This window comes from Lagopus leucura, unplaced genomic scaffold, assembly GCF_019238085.1.
Source record: "Lagopus leucura isolate 7727_CA_CO unplaced genomic scaffold, USGS_WTPT01 Super-Scaffold_100027, whole genome shotgun sequence".
NCBI lineage: Eukaryota > Metazoa > Chordata > Aves > Galliformes > Phasianidae > Lagopus > Lagopus leucura.
In genome coordinates, this window is record NW_024962278.1 from 1,166,160 (window position 1) to 1,192,892 (window position 26,733).

At 46.7% G+C, this 26,733-nt stretch overlaps 1 protein-coding gene across 2 annotated transcripts in view; it reads right to left on the minus strand.

Annotated features, from left to right (window-relative positions):
- The window catches only part of FGF18 (fibroblast growth factor 18), a 64,565-nt gene that overhangs the window by 14,886 nt on the left and 22,946 nt on the right, over nt 1-26,733 (minus strand). For both annotated transcript variants that reach the window (XM_042880724.1, XM_042880725.1), the window contains one exon: nt 2,620-2,726. In XM_042880724.1, the coding sequence (XP_042736658.1) occupies nt 2,620-2,726 (107 nt within the window). The remainder of the gene's footprint in view (nt 1-2,619; nt 2,727-26,733) is intronic.

Sequence of the window (26,733 nt, forward strand, 5' to 3'; positions counted from 1 at the left end):
CCATCTCTAATGCCCTTTGTAGGTGATTATGGAAAACAAAAAGGACTAAATTCAAAGCAGGTTTTCAACTGGGGGGGGTCCAAAAAATGCTGACTGCAAAGGAGAACAAAGCCAGATGGCATATGCTGGTATTGTCAGGGATTATGCAGTGTAAGGCAATAGGAAATGAGCAGAGAAAAAGAACCAATTTCATCCCAGGGCTCCTCTGCTGCCAAATGAACATAGCAGGGCAACTGTGAAACAATCAGTTTATGGGTTTCATTCTCCTCCACCCCCAGACTGAGCTTAAATATTTGTATAAGCCGAGGCGTAACTTTTATCTAGTGTTATCCTTGGGGTTTACTCACTGTTTAGAGCGTTCGGTCTAAAAAGCATTCCCCCAAACTCCTGCCACAAAAAGAGACGAAACTACAGTACTAATTAAAACCACACTCTTCGGTATCAAGAAGACATGCTATTATTTTCTTTTTTGCTCATGAGAAGCTGTTAATACGGGCAATGCATCTGGAACATTTTCCTTCCAAGCGCAATGCTCAGTACCCCCTCCTGCTCAGGTCGGCTGCTTTATGAACTTGTCAGCAGTCTGGGGTGGGAAGGCTCAGATGGCGTATTTACAAGAATAGATTTATTTTTTTTTAATAACAGACCGTTTGCCAACTTCGCGTTATAAAAAGCACATCGAGAAAAAAACAAAAGCTTTACGCTGCATGAAAGGTGACAAGCTAAAGAAATGTCCTGCCTTCTTGCCCAGTGGGCAACTGAGGTTGCCAAAATATACTATACATTGTGAAAAACAGCCTCTGACTCTGCCAGGATGCTTCTGGACACTCAGCACATACCAGGAAAGGATGTGGGTGGCAACGTGTACCAACACTGACCCACACTGGGGTAAAGTCTGTTACAGAAAACTATAAGATTTCATGCTTACTTTATCCCTGTATAACTAGGATGCTTATAAGGTCTCCATTATTGTCCTATCAGCACATCAAAGGTAGTAACATATTTATCCTTATAACACTTGTAAGACAAGGTAAAACCACAGAAAACTAAGGTGTAAAGAAATTAATGCCCAGGTTTATATGCAGTGCAATTTTCAAAAGCATCTGTATGCATCCCAATACATCCACATCCAGTCAAAAAACAAATTTCTTTGTCCAAGGTCATAGAGCCATAGAATGGCCTGAGTTGAAAAGGACCACAATGATCATCTATCCTCAACCCCCTGATATGTGCAGGGTCGCCAACCAGCAGACCAGGCTGCCCAGAGCCACATCCAGCCTGGCCCTGAATGTCTCCAGGGATGGGGCATCCACAGCTCCTTGGGCAACCTGTTCCAGTGTGTCACCACCCTCTGTATATCCAACCTAATCCTCCTCTGTCTTAGCTTAAAATTATTCCCCATGTCCTATCACGGAACAAGGTCAAGCAATGGTGTCTCATTCAGAGCAGGCAGTTACACTGCAGAGATGCAGGAAGCAGAGAGAAATGGCTGCTTTGGTCCAATCCTCCTGGAGCCCATCCTACTTCCAAGTCTCCACAGCATGCTGGATGCTCCCTGCTTTGCAAAAGCAGCTCTCCAGTGGGTTAGGCAGGGTGCCACTGGTAGTGCTGCCTCTGAAAGACCCGGGCTCAGCCTCCAAAGAAGCATCTGTAGTGCTGCGAGGAAAATAAAAGTGGCAGAAACGATCCTCTAGGGGAAGGCACTTGTCCCACAAGTGTCACGCTTGGGACCACAAATGTAAATAATGTTTCATCAGAGCAATTGGTTTCTGGTTTCTGTTTGGGAGCGTGGCTTTCACTGTTCTGCCTTTGTTGACTCAAAATGAAACTCAGCTTCCCTTTTTCACAGCCACGGAGATGCCAGATTTTAATTCCTGGCAGCACACAGTGCAGCAGTGGAGGAGGGACCTTTTGGGGGTGTTTGGCCATGTCTTAGCTTTGAAGCACCTCCTGCCCTGTTAGCGAGCAGCCAGCCTCGCCAGCAGTTCAGAAGAACTGCCTAAGCTACAAAAACAAGTTAATGCACGAAAATATGACTTCAGCAAAGAAGTTAAGCTACATGGGTAAATATGCTGTAATTTCCAACATGCTTCCATTGTGCAGGGATCCAATGTAATAAAATATTCCTGCAATGCTAGAACCACGAGGCCTTGTCCCAATAAGATGATCTGATTTCGGTATTAGCTTTGCCATGCTATAACCTGCCTCAACACTGAAAGCAGCCCTATGTTGCTAACCTTCCTAGCACATTCTTGCCTTCCCTTTTTCTAACATCATTCCAAAGTCAGGCAGGATTCAATCAAGTCATGAAGTTATATGGACCACATTCCATAATGCTGTGATGCAGAATTGACATCTTTTCTCAATTTACCCAACTGTAAAGTGTCAACCCATATGCATCCAAAACATCACCGCAGAATCCCAGTGGATGGCTGCAAGTTGGTTTTAAGGACATGGGGGAGGCCTGGTGAAGGGACAGACCGCCTTTAAATGCCACATTTGCTCAGTCCTGCTTTTCATTTGAGGCTGACAGGCAATGCTTATACACATCACTGCAGCTTTGAGGAGGCTGCTAAAAGTAACACTCATGTTAAAAAAGAATCAGTAGGAAACACTTACCTTCCCTACTAGCTTGCCTTTCCTGTTCATGCAAAGGTAGAAGTCTGTCTCCTTCCCTTTGATCCGGACTTGACTGCCAAAAGTGTCTGTTTCCACTAGAAGCTGGGCTTGTAAAGGAAGAAGAAAAAAAAGCATTTACCAGCGTGGTCATGTTAAGTCAGTGTGTGCAAAGCTCACCAGTGCGTTGTCCCATTGCCTCCACTTGAACCACACCACATTTGGATGCTCTACAAGGGAACAACCCTCTTAACCACCCACGGGCTGAGCTTCAGACTTGGTTAGAAGTGCCAATCTGACAATTCTCCATGTCAGACGCTTCGGATTTAATGCCTCTTTAGCACAGAACAGGCATACACAACTGTGCTCTATATGTCTTTGCTACCCCATCAGGAATGTAATGCTAGAAGCAGCCCTCCACACTGCAGGAGGTAAAAGAATGGATTTCTTTCTCATGGAAGATACAAGATTAGCACAGACAGAATGAGATTCCTTTCCCCCCAGTCAGCAGCCCCCAAACACTTCACAGAGGCACCCCAGGCACAGGCTCTTGGTGCTCACGACAGCTAGTGGGGGAGAAGTTCAGTACAGTTTGTGTTCTGAGCCCTGAGAGTGTCAAGATGTCTTTCCAGGAGGTCACTGATTGCTTTGTGGCAGTACAGCTCTGCTGAGCCTGCAATTCCAGGCCCAGCTGGGAGAAACGTGGCCAATGTCATTGTGTTTTGCATGTCTTATTAAGGCCAAATAGTGTGTTGCAGCATTTCCAGGAGCCATGGCAGGAGCTAGATTTCTGCTTCATCTGTATATACCACCTGCCCTGATGCAATTTGATTTGCAGAAGCCATTCAAGCTGTCACACAGATGTATAGCATGCTATCATCATCACTAAAACCTACACACGCTCAAATTCAGCGTTCCATTCTGACTCTGATCTAAACTCAAATTCCAGTCATGCTCGAGGTTCAGATTCCAAGAATTTCCCTGGAGAGGCAGGAACATGCAGACTGGACATTTTGGTTCAGCTCCATCTCCGATATGCAGGGGAGAAAGTAGACATGGTGGAAACACAATGCAAGAATGTGTAAGTGTCAGCAAGTGCAAATCCACGCTCCTGCTCTGGAAATTCTCACGTTTGTAAGAACTGAGTCTTACCGTAGAAACACAGCTTTTGCCAAACTCTGAAGAATGTTTGATGTGCGCTGCAGAAAGTCACATTCTTTTTGGCATTCATATTTCAAACTTTAAAACCCTCTAAGAGCAAATATGTTCACCGTTAAGGATTTACCATGGGGATAGAAATAGGAGTTTGTTTCATTTAAACACATTAATATTTTTCCCACTTGTAAAGTCAGCTTTTGGCTTCTGCAGCAGTGCAAATATCACACACCTTTAACTCACGAGGGCCCTAAACGGAGTTCTCCCGTTGCAGCCCAGTCACACATGCAAGTTCAGGGTTTGCCAGTTACTGTTTACATTTATGTAGATATATTCATTAAATCTTTATCACAGGGGATATTTAAAGAATATGTTTCTGTACTTCTTTCTGACAGCAAGTAGGATAATATCTGTATTATACCAGTACGCAGCTTGCAAACACGTAAATAAGGACATTTATCCACGCCTCTCAGGCAGGTGCTGTGGTTGGAGGATGGATACCAACAGCAGCTGCATGCTTTGTCTCAGCACATGCCCAGGTGGAATCAAACCAGTGCTCACCCACACTTCTGGCAGGAAGGCCACATGGCCAGAAATATTCCATCATTGTAGGGATACAAAGATGAACAAATCCAGGATGGCAGAGCATGCCACAGATCAAAGCCAGGGCTTCACTGAGCTAAATGGTGTGTACCTTGGAGAAGGTCATCGCTTCAAATTGCTCAGGGAGGCTGCTCAGATGCAGTGCCATAGGAATGGATCAGGGAATAGCCAGGAGTATGACTATCTCTAAAGAAGTAACTGTGAAAGGTTGTCTTGCACTAAGAGACGTGGTTTAGTGGAGAAATATTGGTTGTTGGTGGATGGTTGGACTGGACGATCTTAGAAGTCTTTTCCAACCTTGGTGATTCTATGAGGAAGCGACAGAAACTCACAGTCAGTGCAAGAGGGGAAAGCAGCAGCCTGAAATCTAAGGAACCAGATGTGAGATGCCAAGCACTGGCCAAGAACTGTGGTCAACACCCAGAGCTACAAGGAGCTGCCTGCAGATCTCCACATCATATCCACACAGCGACATAAACAGGGCTTCCAAACACCAGCTAGGGCTCGGCAGCTTGCATTCAGGCACAAACAGGACACAAGTTCACCCACACTGCCTGCCCACCTTCTGCTGACCCCCACTCCAGGAACACCACGTCTAAGCTGCAGGGCCAACCCCATCCATCCAAGCCTCAGCGCTGCTACTAGAACTGCTAAGAACAACCCCAGATATCAGATACGGGCTTCATCCAGCCAAAGGAGAAGTAAAGGTCAATAAAATGCTCCATTTCCCCACTGGAGCTCGAGCTGCAGGCTGCCAGATGGCCAGCAACCCGCACACAGCCAACGCGGGCTGACAGCACGCGTGCCCGGGCTCAGATGAACAAACACAGGGCACGCGCCTTGCTTCCCCCCATCCCCTCACACTGCAGCCAGTATGAGTAATATCCAAGCTGATTTTAATTTGAAAAATATCACCTTAAAAAGATGCCGGTTCCCTGCTGTGAAAATTAAAACCATCTGGATGGAATGATTTCAAATAATTAATCTAGGTCTCCTTTGACACCGCTGCTAATTAAAATATGATACCTTCCTCCCCCTTTTTAAATAAAGAATTTAAATAAAGTTTAAAGATCTAATAAAAGAACATTATAGTTTAGAGCTAAATGGAACTCACCTTCCCCATGGGTGGCAGAGGTTACGCCAGCACCCCCCCCTCCCTCAGCAGAGTGACACTGCTTGCACCAAGCAGCAGTGATGGACAAACATCTACAGCATCGCCTACAGACATACAGGCACCCATATGACCCTGCTCAGCAGCCCCTGATGTCCAGGAAGAGGGAGCAGAGGCTCAGCAGATGCTGTCTGCTCCCTGCTGCAATCCTGGCTGCTGAAGCATTGGCTAAGGCAGCCCAGAGGTACCCACTTCTGGAAAAGCTGAGTCATAAGATGCTGAGAACATGTTCTTATTTTTAAGGTTCCTTCTCCTCCTGTCCCACTCAAGAGATCAGTCAGGCCTTGGGGTAGGGCTCATAACCCAGCTGGTTTCCACCCTACAGATTCTCCTTTTTAACCCAGGCATCTATGATTTGCCCATCTCTCATTGAATTCTCTCAAGAGCCCAAACAGTGATGCTGAATATCACACCCAGACAACTAGAATGAGTCAGGGTGAATCCCAGCCCTGAAAAACACACGGGAACTTTACGTGGGCCCTCAGTGGCAGTGAGCCTCCCCCAGCACACAGCACCTCCAGCCCCATCCATCCCCAGGTGCTCTGCAGAGAGATTACAATCTTATTTTCAAAAGCTCTCTGCTCCAGCCTTCAGATCAGCTATTATTGTTTAAATTCTTTGACAGCTAGATAGTCTGATACATTTTCCAGAAAAAGAAAAAAAAAGAGAGAGAAAGAGAAAGAAAGAAAAAAGATGTCTTTAGAGGGTAAGATCTTCTGCTACATGGTTTTGCCTTATTGGCCCATTTAACCTAAACCTTCCTGAAAACTCCCACTGGAAGAGACTGGAATTCCTCACATGTCTAGGTGAAAAGGATTACACATGTATGCTGAAAAGCTATCTTCCAGCTAAAAAAACACAAAGCCATGAAGATATGTGAAGGTAGCAGAAAATATGCCAAATTATCTTTGAAATATTTCCTGGAAGCACGAGGATGGGAGCCAGAAAAGCACAAGGAAGGATAGAAGAAAAAAGTACCTGAAAAGTGTCTTAATGACATTTATCACAAACTCCTAGGTGCCAGCCAGGTGCAAAGGAAAAATGCAATGAAGGTGCAGAAGGACTGGATGACCCACAGATGTTAGTGCAGAAGCTCTGGCTGTGAGCACAGCAGACCTGTTCTTCTTCTGAGAGAGTAAGACACGCTCTTGAAGGGCTGTGCTTCCAGGGAGAACCCCAGCCAAGGGCAGGCTTTTCTGCACATCCCCGCTTCAGATAGTTGAAGTTTGTTCAAAATGCTGCCTGCCCCCAAGCAAAAAAATAAGAGAATCCTTTATGTGACCACAACATCGGAGAGAATGACCCTGTCTCCACTTTATATTCATGACGTAATAGGAGGGAATAACGCCAAAATTATGTAAAGTCTGCAGGGTCTAACAAGGCCTGCAGGCTGTTGACAAGCGAGGTAATCTATGGTGCATCTGTAATTTCTGTTTTCTCATTTGTATGTTCCTCCAAACAGTGCCTGGTCACTGCAAGGTGGGGTAACAGAGGCTCCAAGGCCCACATTCCAGGCATTTCTGAACACTTGTAAGCACCCAGGTTTGCAAGGACAACCACAACCTCTTGCTCGGTCAAGAAGGACAAGATCTCAGGCAAATAAACCCCTGGGAGCATCAGCACAGCACTACATCCCGTGGCATCCCTTCAGGCCTGCAGAGGAGAGCGTGCGAACAAAGCAAAGACTGCAGAGATGATCCGACCCCCTCATAGCAGCACACGCCAGCACTCGGAGCTCTCAGGAACCAGACAGGTTAAATATTTGCAATGGAGACATCAGAAGAAAATCTATAATGCAGCAAAGACCTCAAAGGCACTTACACTGCAGCAACCTGGTCCTGCAAATACTTTCACACAAAGGACCTCGCACACGTCGGAAGCCCCTGAGTGCCAATACAGACCATGCAGGGCTGCAGAGTCTGGTCTCTGCCTTCGGCTGCACTGCCAAAGCAATGGAAGCATGGCTTTGGGCAAGGAGGTGTGATCTTCCACCGTCCCCAGGGCTTTCTGCTCACCTAAAGGGCTCCAGGAGCCAGAGCAAAGCGCAGGATCTCAGCAATTTCAGCAAGGAAACAAGGCTAAAATCCCCTTCCTAGCACACTAGAGCAGCTTCCTGGGATTTTTACCTCTGAACTGGCAGATAAGGGTTTCAGGCTCCCAGAAATGCCTTCAGGCATTTTCATTGCAAACAACCATTCGGCAGCAGCAGGATGTCCTGTTTCATCTCCAGGACCCCGAGTTATCTGCTCAGCATTCAGTGGGCACGTCGACGTGACATGAGGCCAAGAGATGTGGAAACATCCGCACAGGTGCCAGCCACACCTCCTGAGCTCCCAGCCCAGGACAGCTGTGTGAGCAAGGCACGCTGCTATGCCCAGCTGGTCCTGAGGGATACAGGCAGAGACAGCCTAAAGATAATCGGGTTCTACACCACCACTCTCAAATTGATGAACCATCTCCTCTTTAAGCCAGCTGAACTGTGGCAATAGTTTCACCTTCAAGGATGCCCACCCAAAAAGTCCCCTGCCTGTTCAGCAGCGGCCAACAAGAAATGACTGGGAGCCACTGGTGCTCTCCAGGCACCCCAAGGATCCTCTCAGGTGAGCTCTCATCTCTGCAGGAGGTTCTGTGGTTATTGCTTCTGCCAGAACAGCAATACCAAGGGTAAAAGAGCAAGCATCTAAAACAAAGAAGTACTGCTTCCAGGATTGCCCACTTGGGTCACTGAGGGATGACAAAGCTTTCATTCACGATCCCTGTAAGCCAACGCCATTAGAAATGATATTCATCTAGGGAGAAGCTTAAATGAAAATTCACTGAACGCTGAGGTCTGCAATCACTCCGTATACATGAAAATTATTTGATAGTGTAGCTGACATAAGACTGGAATAAATACCGAGATAAGTCTTAAAGGTTTTACCCAACTTAAAAATAAACAAACAAATAAACAAATAAATGGAAATAAATTTAGAAAAAAAAAAAAACAAACAGCTGAGGACAGCATTAAGATCATAAGCATCATGCTGCTAGCCCACGTCTGCACTATTCAGACAGGGATTTGGGTTAGGGTTAGCATTACACACAGAGCCATCTGTGCCCATTTGTAGATACAAGAAAAAAGCACGAAGCAATGGAGAATCAGGCCCGGCCTCTCACAGATGTTTCGTGCAGAATCTAACATAAGAGACTAAAAATACTTTGGCAGTAGCTTCAGCTATGGTGAATAAGCTTATTTAGACAAGATTCAGTAAAACTGGAGGCAATAGGTTGTGTGCTTTAAAAACGTCTGGGCGGGGAGTGGCAGCGAACAAATTCTGAGCTGAACTTTACCACCTGCAAGCTTGCAATGACTAAGACGTAGGCCTGGAAAGAGAAACGTTTAAAATGTTAGCACAGAAATTCCTCTATCTCACCAGGGTGTCTTGCTGTCTCCAAACACAGCTCAAGTGGACAGTATTTCTACAGATGCAGGAAAACTGCTTGAAAAGCTGCCAGGCTCTGAGTCTGGAATTAGTGAAGGATGAGCCTCAAAAAGTTCAGAAGCTCTGTTATGCTTGAAAAAGCACCTAAAATGAAAATAAAGGGCCAAACCCTGATGTCTTTGATCATTCTCATTTGAATAAACTCCTACTGACATAGTAAAGGCCAACAGACAAGGACCTCAGAACCTGGCCCTGAGCGCGCAGCTGAAATGCATCCAAAGCACTGGAGTCTCCTGGGTCTGGAAACAACGTGAACCTTCCCTGTCCCACAGAGGGTTAGAATTACCACAAGAACAAACTCTGCTGATGTTATTTTGACTCTCTTGTTCCAGTCTCAGCCGAACCCAAAAAAAATACCAATGTACACAAAAATAACAATAAGCAGAGAACGACAACGATGGGAACCCCGTGTACTCTTGCTTCTTCAAAGCTCCTTTACTTGTGGCCAGAAGCATAGGACAGCCCGTATTTACCCTGAAGCACTCATCCATCAAGCTTGGGCAGCCTGGTGGTTGGCTGCTCATCCTCAGCAATGAACTAGGTGTGATGTTAGCACCACCATATCCTCTTACCAAGGACTCCCAAACACATAAATCTCTCCCATGTGCCAACACCATGATGGTTGCACGTACTGCAGACGTGAGCCCCATCCAGGTCCCACTGTTGTGTTTGTGAGTACTCCAAACTGGGGCCAACGAGGAGAAATGCAGAAGGCATTTGCGGAGTTATTTGAATTAACATTATCAGCCGTGTCTGGCACAGAAATAGGTAATGTTCTCTGTGTACTGTGCGGGTTTTATTATTCTGTGCAGAGCTGAAATAATGACACTTAATTTTATGGATGGGAATATAAGCATGTTTGTGCAATTTCTCAAAGAAGCTCACTGTAACTTTCCCTTCTTCCAACAAGTAAAAAACATGTTCAAAATAAAGTTGCACAACGCTACGGTATTTTCAGTGGGATTCTTGTGGCTCTGGAACCCAAAGGAGCAGAGGTAGCAGCAAAACCTACCAGAAAAATGCTCTGGCACACTGGGGAAATTCCTCTATGTTTTAAGGTTTTAAATGGGAGTCACTGTTACAAATGGATTTGAATTCAATTTCAAAGAAACACGCTGACTTTTTATGCTCGTGCTGCTGCCACTCACTTTCGCCACGTAATGCTCTTTGAGATGAAGCATACAGTCGTCATTCTCAGATGACTGTAATTAATTTTCAGTAAAGGCTGACAGAGGAGGACAAGGAACAACCAGCCACAGAGCCCTTCCCTCCTTTTCATGAAGGCACATCCATCTGGAACCAACCACAGCCAAAGAGAGCCCTTGGATGACATACCTCAGAGGAAGTCCTCTCTATCAGCTCCCTTTAAAGGTCTCTCCCACCAGAAATAGCACAATCCTTCCAGCTATTCCCAGAGTGGCAGCAACAGAAATAGCAAATATCAGATATGCCATTAACCCTGCCTTTCACACCTTTAGTTTCATGTAACTATTTCTGGAAACATATTTTTCCTTAACTATTACTCACAGCATAGGGTGAGGCACAGCATAAGTAAGACTATTTACCTGTCTCCTACTGCATTTTTCACTGCATGAAAAGTTTGAAAAGTTGGCTTTTTTGATGGTTTTCTTTTTTTCTTTTTCTTTCCAGAGTCCCCTGGGACAAAAGGCATCTGGCATTGGACATTTAAATAAGACCTGTCAGAACTGTAAAATTAGTTTTATGTATAATAAATGTACTTTAAAAAGCTCAAATATAATTCTGCATTCAAAGCACGAGTGTTTGGATTTATAAAAGGAGATTCCAAGCTGAACTGTAATGTAAGGAGTAAATCAAGTACAGAACTCAGCCAGTTCTCATCTACTGTGTTACAAACAAGAGCAGAAAAGAAGCAATATCTCTAACAGCTTATTTGTTGTTATTCTGGATTTAAAGAACCAACGTAGATAGAGTAAAATACATATTACTGTTGCTTATCCCAGTTTCAATTTACCTAGAGACACACAGCATCTGCAAAGCTCAGATTCAGTCCCATATTTACAACCCAAAGTTTCTCAGTGTTTCCCAAATGTTTCAGTTTAGGCTCAGCTCATCTGGATGCCTGCAGGATCTTTTAATCAAAGTCCAAATTCTGCCCTGATTTATCGCTTGTACAATACCGCCGTGTTGCAGAAAGTCTCACTGCACAGAGCCGAGCGTGAACACGACCTCGTCCTTCACCCAGCGCACACACATTTCTGTTCTGTCTGCAACAGGGGATTCCTCTGTCCTCTCCCCACCCCAGAGGGTCCCCGCAGGTCTGTGCAGGGGTCGGTCTCTCAGCACAGTGGGTGAAATGCTGGAAGTGCATGGCATGCTGCTGCTCGAGGTGTCCAGCCGACACCTGTCCTAGCACAGACAAACACAGCTTGTTTAGCTTGGAGGACTCTTTGGCCAACTCTTCAATCAGCACATCATTCACTTTAAAAAAACTTCACATTTTCAAAGGAAAAATGCAAAGGAAAAACCCTCCTTCCAGCACTTCTACCCCATGCCTGCATTGCTCCTCCCCAGTCGGACACCTCGTTAGTCTCAAGTCCTCTCCTACAGTCTTAAAGGAGAATGAAGGATGCAGAAGGAAAATCCCTCTTTATTTGTAAGTACAGGAGCTGCAGTATTTAAATGTAGCCCTGATGGCCACGTCTTCAGTTCCATGGCCACACCAAGGAGTGGAGCTGCCCTTCATCTCTGCCACGGCAGGACAAGGCCACTCGAGAAACCTGCCAGTGCATCCCCACGGCTGCTGCCATCCACTGAGCTCAGGGATGCTGCTGGGGACCGTGACACCCCTCCCTGTCTGAGCCACAGGTGTATGGGAGCCCAAGGATGTGCCACACTACCACAGACAGCCTGCGGGAAACAGCCTGCCCAAAAACAGCCCACTGCAGAGTGCAGTCACTCCAGGTGACACATGGTGGAAGAGAGTAGTTTCTACATCTGAGAGTCCATAAGGAGCCAAGGAGCTGGCTGACGAAAGAAAGGGAGTTTTGGTGCCAGCTCCTGGCAGGGACAGTAGATAGCCCCACAGGGCACAGCCCCACACGGCACAGCCCTCCCCAAGGAGGGCCAGAGCGAAGCGTGAAACAAAGACCATCTGTGTGCATCAGGGCAGACAGGGCACAGGGCAGGCACAGCCACGGTGTGAGCAGCCTCCGGCCAGCCCAGCACAACCATGGTGCTCACCCTCCAGCCCTCGACCTGGCGCTCTGCTTCAGGTCCACCTCTAGTGGGAAGAGTTAAAATTCATCCCCAGAGAGACACTAATGAAAAGGAGACAAAAAAGCAGGATGCTGGTGAATGATAACAGTGGGTGGCCAGTCGCCCGTGGCCAGTGCGTTCTGCATACAACAGGCACAGCCGAGTGTGTCTGGCAACAGACAATTATTTCACCCGAGGTGTGTGAAGCGGGAGCCCCCGGAGCCATTCTCCAGTGGAACCACCCAGCCATGTCGACGAACAAAAACGCTTGCCGGGAACGGCCCTCTCCTCGCTCGCATCTCCCCACCGGGTTTGTCTGTGTTGTCCTTCCTGCTGTGGCATTTGCAGCTCTGAAAAAAGAAGCGGGTCAAACATCTCCAAATGGTGCATTTAGTGCTTCCCCTCGGGTGTCCGTGGTGTCCCGGCCATTTTCCTCCTGGATGCCAGCAGCATTCACTGGGGAGAGAGCTGACCCCTCTGCGGTGGGCGAGAGTGCCTGACGCTAAGTGCTGCTAATGCGTTCTGCATTTGTGCTCGGGGGCAGGAAATCTCAACTTCCAGTGCCAAGGGGTTAATTATAATTTATATAGCAAGATCTCAGGCAGTGTTTTTTTTTCCTTCAGCTAATTAAGAGGTACAATTACCTCTGAGAATCAAAGGGCTATTTTGGTACCCTGCTATCAGAAACAGATTACGGTCACTTAGAACACAAGGACATCTCAGCTTTTCTATGCGTGCTTCATTTTTCATTTAGATCATTAAAAAGACATTGTCATCTTTCTGCTCCATCACCGCAGCATGCTGGAAAATGCCTACAAAAGCCATCACAAGACATTAGCATCTCACCGTGCTGCTTTCCTGGTGATTAGCTGCAATCTCAACACTGCTGTCACCACCACCCAGGACCACAGGCACTGGCTGAGTGCTGGGCAGCTCGCAGCCACCTGGGCTGAGGGCACGTCGATGGCCTGGCCTGATTTCCCCCCCCCCCTCCCCGTCAGCTCCTTTCCTTCATGTTTGTGCAGAGGTTTAACAGCTCTGCTTCTGTCCCTCGCCGCTCTCAGCAGTGTTTGCCAAGCCATTGCAAAGGGTTCATGTAAATTCAGATTCAGTAGGGAGAGGGGGGTTTGGGTTGAAGATGTCATGAAGTTCTGGGGAGCCCTGAAGTCCTGCTCTGGAAGTCACTGGGGTTACACGCACAGCATGGACTGCACCCTCAGCCTGACCTGGTATGGACTACACAGAAGTATTCCAGCAGTCACCATTGCACAGCCGTGGGCCATGGCTCTGGGATAATGAGCACTATAGCTACACATGGGTGCTGTGTCTCTGCCAGCAGACCACATACACTCCAGGCAGTTACAAGACAGGATCTCACCCGTCTGCACCCTCACCCTGACCTAAGATGCAGTCAGGAGCACACTGAGGGCTAGCAGAGTCAACGAGGGCCAACTGCTATACATGATGTTAGGAATGTCCAACCATTTGAGCTAGAAATCGAGCAAGCACCATCAGAGCCAAGAGAGCCCAGCAGTAGGCATCACCCACCTCTGCCTGCAGCTCAATTAAACCTCCCCGGTTGTCACTGCCCTTTGATGTGCTAACTAGTGCCTAACTGTGTTGAATTTGCCACAAAGCAGGCGGAAACACACAAACCAAATACACAATAATGAAAGGCATTATTGTTAAATTACGAGGAGATAACGCAATCAACACCTCGGCACGGAGAGATGCTGACTGGCACTGCTCAAAGGAGCTCCAAGAAGTTCATTTAACACGTCCCAACTGTCCTTCCTTCCACCCTTGAATTCACTTCTAGATAGGTAACTGCCACCGAAAGGAAACAGCAGCTGCCACAAGCCTTTTCACAAGAACATTTAACGAAACCAACTAGCAGCAAACAGAGCAATCACTGCATTTGGTGACTACGGAGTCACCGGGCAGAACACCTGGTTCCACTGCAGGAGTCCAAGTGCAAATCAAGAAAGCTCTCCTATGTAAAAGTTGGTATTTGGAGTGTAAGATGAGATGGCATTTTTTAGGAGATTTATCATTGCATAGAGGGAAGGGTAAAAAAAAAGAAAAACAAAAAACAAAACGAGAAAAGGAAAACACTGAAGACCTACCGGGTGGTTCTGGAAAGCTCACGCCTGCACCCAAAATCCAGCACCTCTCCTAATGCAGAGCAATGGGTGCAGGCGGGCAAAGGGCCTGGCTCTGCAGGGCAAAAAGCAAGAACTGCTGCTTGCAGTCCCAGCCTAAGCCACTAACCTGTAGCGCCTCAGTGAGAAGGAATAGTGAATGCTTAATCAGCAACACAACCAAGCTATATAGGGGAGAAAAAGAGAAGCAGATCCAGAGGGAAATACATATATACCTCTCCTTCAAGCTCACTTTTTACTGAAGAAGCTGCAAAAGCTCCAGTCCACTTCAGAACACAAACACTGACACTGAAATTCAGAGCCCTGAGCCGCTTCCAACAGGGAAAATATACTGACCGCAGTCTGTTTGGAGGTCAAACAAAATCAATAGCTTTTCTCTCCAGTCTGTCTCTAAACTGAGCTTCTTTCAAAGACATCCAGAGAAAATGGATCATCTTTTGTTGTTGTGTGTGGTTTGGGGTTGGGCTTTTTTTGTTTTGTTTTGTTTTAAGTGGTCAAACAGTCACACAAGCCTAAGAAGCTCCTTCCTCCCTCAGCACACTGAAAGGATTGTATAGAGGTCAAAACCGCCATCAGTTTTACTACACAATAGATGAGTTATCCAACTCTCGGGGAGGAAACCAAGCTGGAAGCTGCTTAACGCTTGGTAAGAGAGGAAAAAATAAATCAATGCATTTGCTTGATCAGGGTATGTTTAAAGCTGGTTGTCAATTAGTTCAACACAGTTTGCTGTTAAAGAGCACAACAATTTAGCCCCAGGAGCTGAAATTTGCAGCGTTTCCTCAGATTCCTCCTGCTGAGAGACTGATATTGGTTTCAGCCAGGTCAGACACGGAGGAGCAGGGCTGGGGCAGAAAGTCACAACCACAGAGCAGGGTTTGGTGAAAGGAGGCCTGGAAGCGGGTATGCAGGGCTGGAGTCTCAGGTCTGGAGCCTGGGGAGCAATTTGCAGAGGTGCAGGCCAAGAGATCTCCTCTGCCTTTCCTCTCCATTCAGAGTACACAGTAAGCTGGTTTAATACTCAGAAAGGAGAAAGGATAACACATACTGGTCATTGCGCTGGTCCAAAACATGCCCCTCCACTACACAGTGCAGACCTCTGAAGAAACCACAGGTACCCTTGTGCAGAGAGGTGTTGCCTTAACAAATGCTAGTCACTCCAAAATGAGGGAAGGGGAAGAAGGACTGGCATGGCAGTATGGGAAATTTTGCCTACATCTAATTTTTTAGACTACAAATTCTTCAAAATTTCAATACAAAATCACAAGGAGGAAGGGGAGAGACAGGCCAACACCAGACACTTCCTAAGGATCCCAGTGCATCCAGAGAACCACTGCCTTCAAAGCAACTGGTCACTGACAACCTTAAGTGCCAGGTCTGAGTGTTGAAAGACACTCACCAAATCACAAAATAACACAGGCTGGAAAAGATTGCTGGAGGTCATCTGGCCTAGCCCACTGCCCAGAGCAGGACCACACTAATCCATCATTCCTTAGCTGTGCTCAGCTCCACTGCAGTAGGTCGCTCTTCCCAAGAAAGCCAACATCCTCGTCTTGCATTAAGGAACGCACTATTATTCTGCCAGAGGAACAGGCACATCTGGAGCTGCCTTGAGATCAGCAGCACTGAAACTGCCCATGGCTGATTCATATTTGCTTAACGGGCAGCAGAAAGGTATTAATGCCCACTCTACATCGACAACCCCCATCCGCACAGCTCCTGCTACCTCCAGTTTGTCACTCTGGAGGCTGAGGTTTACCCCTTGCACACATCTCTCCCCTCACTGCGTGCCTCCACGCTGCAGAACTGATGTCAGGTGTACTCCCACACCGCTGACTTTTGCTCTTGTCAGTATCTATTCTAGGTATATCAGAACTGCTGTATGCCTTACAAGATTTGTTTTTGCCTGCTGCACGCACACAGCTCGCCAGCCCCACAGCTACATGGAACCTGACTCATCCGCTGAGCTGCACACACATATGCTGCAGGAAGAAAGCTTTGTTCCACCAGTGCTGTAAAGGGCACTTCATTTCCAAGTAAACACATTCAGCATCTTTTAATTAGGATCTTAGCTCCTTCTGATGCCCACATGGGTTTAATAGTTCCAGCACCAGAAAACCCTGGCAAAGCACAAAATGGCTTATGGCAATTGTGACCGTCAGATGTTCACACAAACTCATTCTGTTTGCAAGAACAGACAAGGTTTCCAGCTAGAAACTAAACTGCAGTTTCTTTGCCATGCTTTTCAGCTCCCCTCCTCCAGTCCTCCCAGGTGGATCAATTTACCCAGTGATCATCCAGCTTTTATGTTTACGTGTTAGCACCCCCAAATTAGTAGGTGTAAAGTCAATATCCTTTGGTCTATTTGCTCCTAACAAGCCACCGGTTAAAAATTCAACTTGAAAAAAGAGTCAGGAATGCAGATGCAGAAACAAATGAAATAAAGGCAAGAATCACTGCTGATCAAATGTCTCGCAAAGACAAGGGGCTGGGCTGGCCATGCAGCACCGTACTATTGTCACCAGCTAAAACCTAACAGCTTTGATTTGCCTCCCACTGGCTAAAATGGTTTGAAATGCAAGGTCTTAACAAAGGTGCAAGACACAAGAGGAACGGGAGGCACTGCTGGGATCTTAATCTCCTTTCGGTCTCACGGGGAGCTTCAGGAACGGCTCTGCTGAAGTCAGTGGAGTTTCGTGACCGCAGGCAAGAAGGAAACCAGGCCTCGGCTGCAACAGAGATCCAACTCTGTGACCCCTCCAGCTCCACACAGCAGCAGAGATTTTGCTTAGAGTTTATCCTAAGTTAGAAGGCAAAATGTTTAGCTCCTGGAACCTGAGACAACGTCACTGATAAGACCATCTTTCAGCAGCTGAGATCACCCACTGCCTTGACACAACGTGTGATTCGAAACCAGGAACCCAGAGCTCTGCTAGTAACTGGGATTCTGTGGTAAGGATGCTCCTCACCTCTGTCCCACACAGGAGGAGCCACAGACACAGTGAGGGCATCATGACCATCCCTGGCCAAGCACTGAAGCCATTTAGACATTACTTTTCCACTGTTTAGATTTAGCTGGTATTTATACGATACTTAGCTCTTCCATGCTGCTTCTCTGTACCATCTTAGATTTTTCAATGCTTCAGTGACTGCATGTGATCTGCTGCTGCAGATCCCCCTCCTTTCTCTGTTTGTCTGCTTCCTCTCCTGACTTTCCTTGACAAAGCACTTGAGAACTATGGTATAAGTTGAACCACGCCAGCCACATCAGCATGAAAGTCTGCATCCCAAGTGCATTTCGCCATATGCTCCAGCATCAACCATGACGAATTTCAGCTTGTGTCACTGCCATCCATGTGCAACACCCACTGCTCCTCCATTACACGACACAGTTCTTCGATGGAGAACAGAAGCAGAGGAGCAGTGCCAGAGGACGAGGCCTCCTCTACACCACATTACCTGGGGCAGATCCTTCCAGCCAGCACAGCTGCCATCCAGTTGTGATCGCTGGGAAGCTGCTTGCTGGAGCGGACCCAACACTCACTACTGCTACAAGAAGGCTGGGCTGCAGAAGATGGCAGGATTTGCTCTCATTGCTTTGGTTAGAAAGGCGCCTTTTTTGGCAGCTGCAAACGTGAGAAGTCTTGCAAGCAGTCATTTCAGATCTCAGATATGAGGGTAAAATAAATTTGAGCGTTACCAAGCGATGCTTCAAACTCAGTCACTCCAGGCAGCATAAGCAAAAGAGAGGCACTAAAGTGACTGCAACATCAGGGACACAAAGCTCAGGAGACATTTCGAAGCTCTCAGCTTCTATGTTACTATAAAAGCCTGAATTGTCTCTTATGGGCATTCTGAAAACACTTAAAATTCAGTAGGGACAGAAGCATGTACTACTCACTGCTGGCACAGCTCATTAAGAAAGATGCTCACCCAGTGCAGCCATGCGACCATCAACCTCCAACCTCAACACTCCTCTGTTCCTCACAATAAGAAAAAAAAGACAGTTTTTTTTAAAGGGCCTTCTCATTCCCTTTGCTTCCAGCTCGCCTTCCCGTCTTGCAAGAGCTGAGGAGACCGCAGACGCTCTACACGTTTTCTCCTCTGCATCCCACTGGCAGGCAGTCTGGAAAATGCCAGTATTGGAACGGTCTGAATTCAGCGGTTTCTGAATGCTGATCGGACACTATTTCGTTCAAGCCACAGATAGTCATTTTTGGGGGGTATTTTCAGCTCCCTTTTCGGACTCTTCCAGATTTCCAAGCGTCATGCATCAGCAATTTCTCCTCTTCAGAGCTTCATATTTTTCACCTTTCTGCCGAGCCCAAGGCTCCGTGCAGGCTCGCAGGGGACAGGGCCCTTCCCTGCTCTTCCAGACGGTCACGCAATGCTACTGGCATGGCGAATGTTTGCTGTGCTCCACCTCACAACGGCGGAAATTCCTAACTATCTGGTTTGTGGAAGAGCCGAGGTAAAACCTGAGCAATTAAAATGCCTTAGGTTTTATAAAGCCCAACACCTTTCCTGAAGAAACTCAAACCTGAAAACAAGAACGCCCTCATAGCACCTGAAAACACTAGGTAAACAGTTCAAATCAGGCTACCAGTCCCCACTGCTACTATCTCTTCAACACTTCTCCAGTCACAATGCCATCATCCTTATGGCAAATCCGCACGGTGTGTTGCAGCTTTCGTGTTGGAGATGAAGGAGGGATGCCCAAGGATGTTAAGGATGAAATCTGTGCTGCATTGTCGCACATGAGAGTCAAGGTTTTTCCCTCTGCTGCCTGGAGGCCCCGGCCTGAGCAGCCCAGCACCTTACGTGGGCAGGCTGCAAGCAGTAGGCATGCCCCAGCTGAGCAACTCAGCCACCACTACTGATATTACGCTGCTGGCAAAGCAAGCTGCTGCATTTAGGTTTCCCAAACAGTACTCTAGCAAGGTACATGTTATCTGCAAGCAGAACTGGGTTCATCACACTACAAGGTTTCATTTATCATCCTCTCTTTAATTAGAACACTCTCGTTGAAGTTAGCGACATTTTTTCTCTCCTCCAAACAGTTCTTATGAAGGACAAATCTCACCATCCACTTGACAGCACACGGAGTACGTACATGGAAGACAAAAAATTCTGCAAGTTGATGCTTTTCACAAGGTCCCACCCCTTCCCAAAGTAAAAGCAATTTTAAAAGCCTTTCAGAAATGCTAACTAGCCTGTTCTCTGGGTACTTTTAATTGGGTTCCAAGAATCAACTTGAATTCACGACTGTCTTCATGCTTAGATATGAGAAAAAGATGGCAGAAAGCACACTGCAGTGTTTGGTGAGGGACATTAAAATACAACAACTAAAATCAACTCAGGAGGGGTTTCCTCAGCATTTCTGTGTACGCACTCATGGCCTAGAAATATTTAAAATTATGCAAACATATTCTAGGACTTCATCTTCCAATAACTATGTGACACCCCCATGTATAAATTCTGGATAGAAGTAATTTTTGCACTAATATCCTTAGTGCCTCTTTCCCATCCTGGAAAAGAAAGGGAAGCCCCAACTTTGTTTCTGTGTTATTTCATCACGCAGAAGAACATTTAGGAAAGCAGCTGCTCAAGCTTCATGGGAAAGAAATATAATCACGGCGAGGCAGGAACAGATAATATCATATTGACCTGTCTTCAGGGTCTGGCATTCACATTTTCATAAAGTGCCTAGGAAGATAAATCACTATACTAATAATATTTGTATTGATTATCTAAACTGAAGCAGCAATCGACTCCATTGTCTCACTTCCTCTTAAATTGCTCACAGATGGGATCCTATTTCCTATTCTGCATTTCTAATGGGAACACTTAAATCACAGCACAGGATTATACACACACACAAACTGTTAACAAAAACCCCCTTACAACTTGCATGGAGATGAAGATTTTTCATTCTGTAGCCCTCTTTCCACTCTGCATAGAAATTAAAAATGACAAACGATCAGCAGACCTTTGTATTACTTCTCCTGGTTGTGTCTGAGCACCTAATATTTACTGACAGGCAGGCGCAGGCTTTCCAGACATCAGTCGGTGATGATGGGGGCCTGGAGTTCAGACACAGAGCTAAGAGGTGATTCCTTTCTCCCTGCAAGCAAAGGCTCTTGAAAATATCCCAGTATCCAAAACAGGGAAATCATCAGAGGGAGACAAATAACAGCTTCTGCTGGAAGGGCTCCGGCAGGTACTTACACCAAACAGGGACCAGACGGCCGAACGTCAGGTGTGGAACTGGGCCACAGTGGGAGTTTGGGATGGCAGCTATCAAAAAACAGAAGTTTAGGGCAAAAAAAAACAAAAAAACCCACGCGTTAGTTGAAATAGATTTGTGACAGATCAAAGAGCAAAAGGTTTGGATTCTTTTTTCTCCCCCCCAAACATCACATTTTGCCTGAGCAGAGCTTTCTGGCACAGACGCAGAACTCAGCAGTTAAAAAAAAAAAAAAAAAAGTCTCAGATGTACAGATGGTTTGCATGAGATGATTACAACATATTTCACGTGGCTGCTGAACCTTTCAGAGTCAACTGGAAGGTGATGGCAGCCGAGCCCCCTCACTGCACGGGGAAGCCTGGGAGGTCCGGCCCAGCGCCGTGCCCGGGGCTGCACAAAGCCGCGCTGCTCCCCGCACCTGCGGCCAGGGCAGGGCTGCATCCAGCCCAGCGCACCGCCCGGCTGCACGGGCAGGCGTTCCGAGGGAAAAAACAGCCATAATAAAGCCTGCAAGATGTTGGGCAAGAGGGGGGAAAAAAGCGAGACACAACGCAGCAGCTGGACAGCGAAGGCTTCTCAGGCTGAGGCCAATCACCAGGATCCTACGACTGTACAGCTGCCATGGTGAATGATCAGCGCTTACGCTGAGGTCAGCTCTGCCCTCGGGCTAAGTAAGTGAAAATAAATGGTTGAGAAGATAAAAGGTCTTTTAAAAAAATTATTTGTCTTGTTGTCATGTCAAAACTGTAATGGGAAGAGACGGGAGGCAGCAATATGTAGTTTAAATAGGAAACAGCCACGCTGATGGCTCGGCTGACTATATTACAAGGCAAAGCGCGGTGCAATCAGGCTCGCTGGCTGATCTGCACAGGGCTGGACAGGTCCTTGTGCACATACCTGGTTCCTGGGACGAGAAGCAGGTTTCTGAATGCAGAGCTTGTGGAAATACAGCTATATTTAACAAGCTGCAGCCACTACTTGGGCTACACCTGCCATCTTTCTCGCAGGTTAATTCCGTGCCTTCCAGCCACAACGAGTTCAGTTTTCCTTCCTGACCTTCCCGAGGGGATCAAAATTGATTTTAATTATTCCAGGAAGGGAAAGGGTTAATCAGTTTTCCCAAGGCAGCTTGCTGTTAAGGTGCCAGAAACACTGAGGGGAAAGAATGACTTGCTAAGGATGGGACAATGGCGCTGGTATTTTGCATTTGTTTCCAGGCTTTGAGATAGAACAAATGGGAGTCATTAGTGAAATGAGTTTAGGGAGTTCTAAATTAGCTGTCAAGCTGCCAAACCCGAAGAAGTGCTATGTCAGCTCATTAATTCTGGAGAGCACAGGATTACCCAAACCTAGGAAGGAATCCTGCAAAATTTCGAGTCAATTAAAGGAGGCTATTTTGCTATAATAATATTTTCCGCACATATTACACCTCCTCATGGAACAGAGCCCATTTCTACCACAAATGAAATCTCTGGCGGGATGGAGCGTGGCTTATGTCTAGACAGCTGTAATGTGCTCTCCATGGGCTTGTCCACTGGCATCTCTGGGAAGCTCCGGCTAGAGCAGCAGTGGGACAGCTGGCTGTGTGCACACCACCAGGCACGGTGACCCTGGGATGGAAGCACTCACCTCCACCAGCACTTGGCTTCCCCTGTACGCTTGTAGCTGCCAACTGCAACTTTCAGAGCTTGAGAGCTGACCAAAAAAGGACACATGCATGGAGCATGTGTTAGCACCAACACCTGTGATACATCCAGTTTCATCATGCACGACACCTCTTGACTTTGCTTTCCTTCTTGGGCTGCCTGATCCCAGATTTTCTGACCCTGTAAGCAAACACATGCTTTGTACGTCTCCGAAAACCTGTTCTGGGAGCGTTTGTTGAGTCCTGAGCTTAACGCCACCGAGATCAGAGGGAGTTCTCGAGGGCACCTTGCTGGAACTGGGCAGCCAAGAACACTGAGAGCCAACAGGATGCCAGGAAGGAGAGAAAGCACACCTACGTGCTGTGCCCCTTGTGTGGAACATCCTCGGAGAAAGCCTCCCACCTTACAAACTACAAGAGATTTCTTTACCTGGGATAGACCCAGCGTTGGCTAACTAATAACCCACCTGCATATGTCACATCCTTGCCTCATGGTCAGCCAAGTACTTGCCATAAATAAAAACTAACTCCCCATGGAGTTAGTGGAGGGTGAGCTCAAACACCCCACAAATGTCCGTCACATCTGTCTGCACGTCTATCACTGTGCTTTGCCTGTGCTTTGCCCCTCAGGACAACGGTAGACACTTTAAAACAAAAATCACATGGCTGTGAAATACAAATGAGGCAAAAAATGCCTTCACCCAACCAAGAGAGCTCTCTCACCAACTGCACCGGATACAAAGATAGCGAACAAACAGGATAGAATGTCTTCTGCCTTTTGTGAAATGAAAATAAATGAAAGGATCTAAGGTTTCAGGTCACTGATCCCTCTCTTCCCTATCTGTACCATTTATCGGAGGTAGAATATAAAGGTTCCAGGTCCTTTTCTTTTTTTGTCAGCACTTTAATGGTTGTTTTTTCTCCTTCCCCCTTTCATTTTCTGAATGAAAGGACCACTTAGGAACCTGTAAAGTAATAATAAGCTTATAGCAGGAATATTGTTTTTCTGAGCCAGTGCAAACTCTTCCGAATAGGTCGAGGAGATTAAAGTAAACCTGCAATCTGTAAATAGATCAGTCTTTTAATTAGTTTATAGTCTGCGAAGAGATAATATTTTGCTCACATAGATCCTTCTGTTATCTAAAAGATCTCAGAGCACTTTAGGAACATCAATTAAGCCTTTAAAAAAAAAAAAAACAACAACCCACAACCTTGGGAGATAGGTGAGTGTATTTAGATTAATTAGTAGCTGTGAGCAGCAGGCATTATTATTAGATTTAATTTAGTCCAATAATTGACTTATCTGTTAATGGATTCTAATTCATCTGAGAAAGGACCAAATCTATCTGATTAAAAGGTTTACATCGACTCAATTAATTCTATTAACTGACTTAATTTGCCATTTAATAATTCCACATATGGGGCCAGATCTTGGCCCTGAACAACACATAAACCTAACATCACATACCCAAATTATCACGCCAATAAAACTATGCATCACAGAGTTGCATTTTTCCTCATTTGTGGGACATGGAGGCCCAAATAAAACATTTGAGGGCCCTTCCTCACACTGGATTTCTCCTGGCCCTGCAGATCGCTCTCTTGCTGCTTGTCATTTAGCTGTACTTGTGATGGCTGCCTGGAAACGAGCAATTCACTGCCTGAGATTTGTCACTTCCCCTCTTTTCTGGGCATTCTCTTCAACCAAGAGGTGAGAAGTTTTACAGAAGTCAATAAAACCTTGCAATAAAACTAACCAACTCTCCATTCCTTCAAAGGCAGAATAACCCTCACATGCCAGCCATTTGGAAGCTGTATATGTGCAAAAAAATAAAAGGCCTCTCTTCAATTGGACACACTGTTCTTTAACCAGTTGTAAAAGTATGGGAGGAGGGGGGAAAGAGGTGCTAAAATGTTACTGCCTCCCCAACTTCAAAATTGACTAGTGCTTATCGTTCACGATGCGTGTTACGGACCACAGCCATGGTCTCTCTCTCAACAAAGTCAGCCCTGCTCCCCACACCAAGTCTGAGCTGCCCTGCCCTTGCCTAATATTACCACCCTTTAATGGGACCGAGTTCTTGGAAGGACACAGCATCATTTTGAAAAGCCAAGAAACCAGCTTCTTGCCCCCTGCGCACTCCACCTCCTAACCTCTGATAAGCCTCCTGCTCCCAGCCCGGACACCCTGCAGCAGTGAGTCTTTGAGCTGGAAGCACACTCGGTAACACTCGCACCTCACAGCTTTCCAATTTGGCACCTCTTTGCATGGCCTGTACTTGTGCCTGAGCGGATACAACTGTCCCCAATGACTGCAGAGCTGGAGCCCAGCAGAGGCGTTCAGAGATAGCCCTGCCCGTGTTTGAAATGCTGTTCAGGAAGGAGTAGGCAGGAGAACGCAGGGCTGGAGCCAGCTCACGTTCCACCTCCACAGGCACCTTTTCCCACATCTGTTGCCTTTTCTCAGATATTGGCTTCTGCTCGTCCTCTCAAAGCCTTCCCTGGGCTGACACTCAGCCTCTGTAATCCTTCCAACATCAATTCACATCACCTCCACCATGATCTCGCCTTTCCGTGGGGACTGGGTTAAGACAGGGGAAAAGCTGTGGGAGACTGCATCGTCTGCAGCCAAGAAAAGAAGTGGGAACCAGGCACTCCCAAATGCTAAGCTCTGACTCACTGTGCCAACTTAAAGGCAGGAAAAAGAGGAAAGAAGAGAAAAAGGGCAGTAGGAAAAACAGCCATCTGCTGCCTAAGAGGGTAAGGTGTCCTCCTTCAGAGGCAGATCTGACCAGCAGCACTGAGATTTGGATCAAAAGTTCACAACTGTTCAGATCTCCGGACCTGGTTTAAGCCTCTCTCTGGTCTCGATCAAAGGTTACTCCATAATAATGCCTCTGGGGGAGGGGTTCCCAGCACATAATGAATCCTGTGTCATTGCCTTTGTATCCAGTTTTGGCTGTAACACAGATGGTTCTCACTTCAGTAACTCTGACATCTCTCCCCCCTTCATTATCACAGCTAGGAGCTCTGCATGGTCACATCCTGGACCTTCATGCCCCACCTCACTGTCTACCCGATTATCATGCTCTAAGTGTTCCTGTGCCAGGCAAGATGATGAACAGATTTCCATAACCTTTCAGCATAGCTAGAAATGGGAAGGCTTTGCAGCTTGACACATCAAGGAGTTTTATTAGTAGGAGAGGGGGAGGGAGCAGGCAGGGATGTTAGCAAATGGCCTCAATGGTCAGAGCACGTCGGGTTTTTAGAGGGATTCCAGCAACCAGAAGAGTGGATTTGGTGGCAAGCAGCGATGCACACACCACAGAGCTCCTCAGACTGGAAATGTAAGGCTCTGTGATTGTGCAGCTTCTCCACTGGTCACGAGCACTCTCCTGCGCTAGGATTTGTTGTTCAGACATTATTGTATATGTATGAAGGGGACAAGATGGGCTTTGACACATAAATTAGCACTTGTCAGCTGCTCACGGGCACACTTCCCTGCTGCACCCCACTGTAAATGCTGCCTTCTTTCACAGAGAAGAAAACTGCATCATGTTACCTGACATTCACTGCAGGCAAGAGCGCTTCCTGGGACGCCAGCAGCTAACACACAGTGATTAGTTTACATATCAAACCTTAAGAGGATGAATGCAATAAAATGACACAATAATTAGCAGCCACGTGGCACTTTGCACTGCTGTTTCATCTGGACATTTTGGAGTGACAAAGGAAAACGCTGATGAACCCACAGGGCAGGGCTTTTTCTGAGCGACGGTTGAGTCGGCGGACAGCCTTGGGGGTTCATTTCACAACAGCCAGGTACCTTTGAGCTAACACCTCCAGTGGCACAACTACACATTTCTGCCACAGCAGATGATCTCTGGAGGTCCCTTCCAACCCCTACATTTCTTTGATTCTGTAACGAAAGGGGCAAGAATTGTAGGGGTTGGAAGGGACCCCCAGAGATCATCAAGTCCAACCCCCTGCCAAAGCAAGCAAAATGATGACCATGGACGGTACGTCAACTTGTCCGAAGGCCGCTGATGGAATAACAGTTCTCACATTTTGACCCGCCCTCCATCTGAGACGAATCGTACCCCACCTCCACCTCTGCTGCACGTGAGGTGAACCTCATGTGAACGTGCATGCTGGCTGACACATCTGCACACACACACAGCAACACCTGTGGACTGTGTGTCCGTAAGGGAAAAAGGGCCATTTCTCAAAACAGCCCTAAAACCTTTCCAGCAACTGTGAATCAGGCCTAAAAAAAGTCAAGCTTCTGCCAAAGCCATCTCCCAGTGTACAAAGACGAGGAAATTTTTTTATAGTTCAGTCTCCAACCAGCACTTCTATCATGATGCTTGTATGCAGATCAAGATGGAAATTACTGAATGCACTGCTAGCCTGTG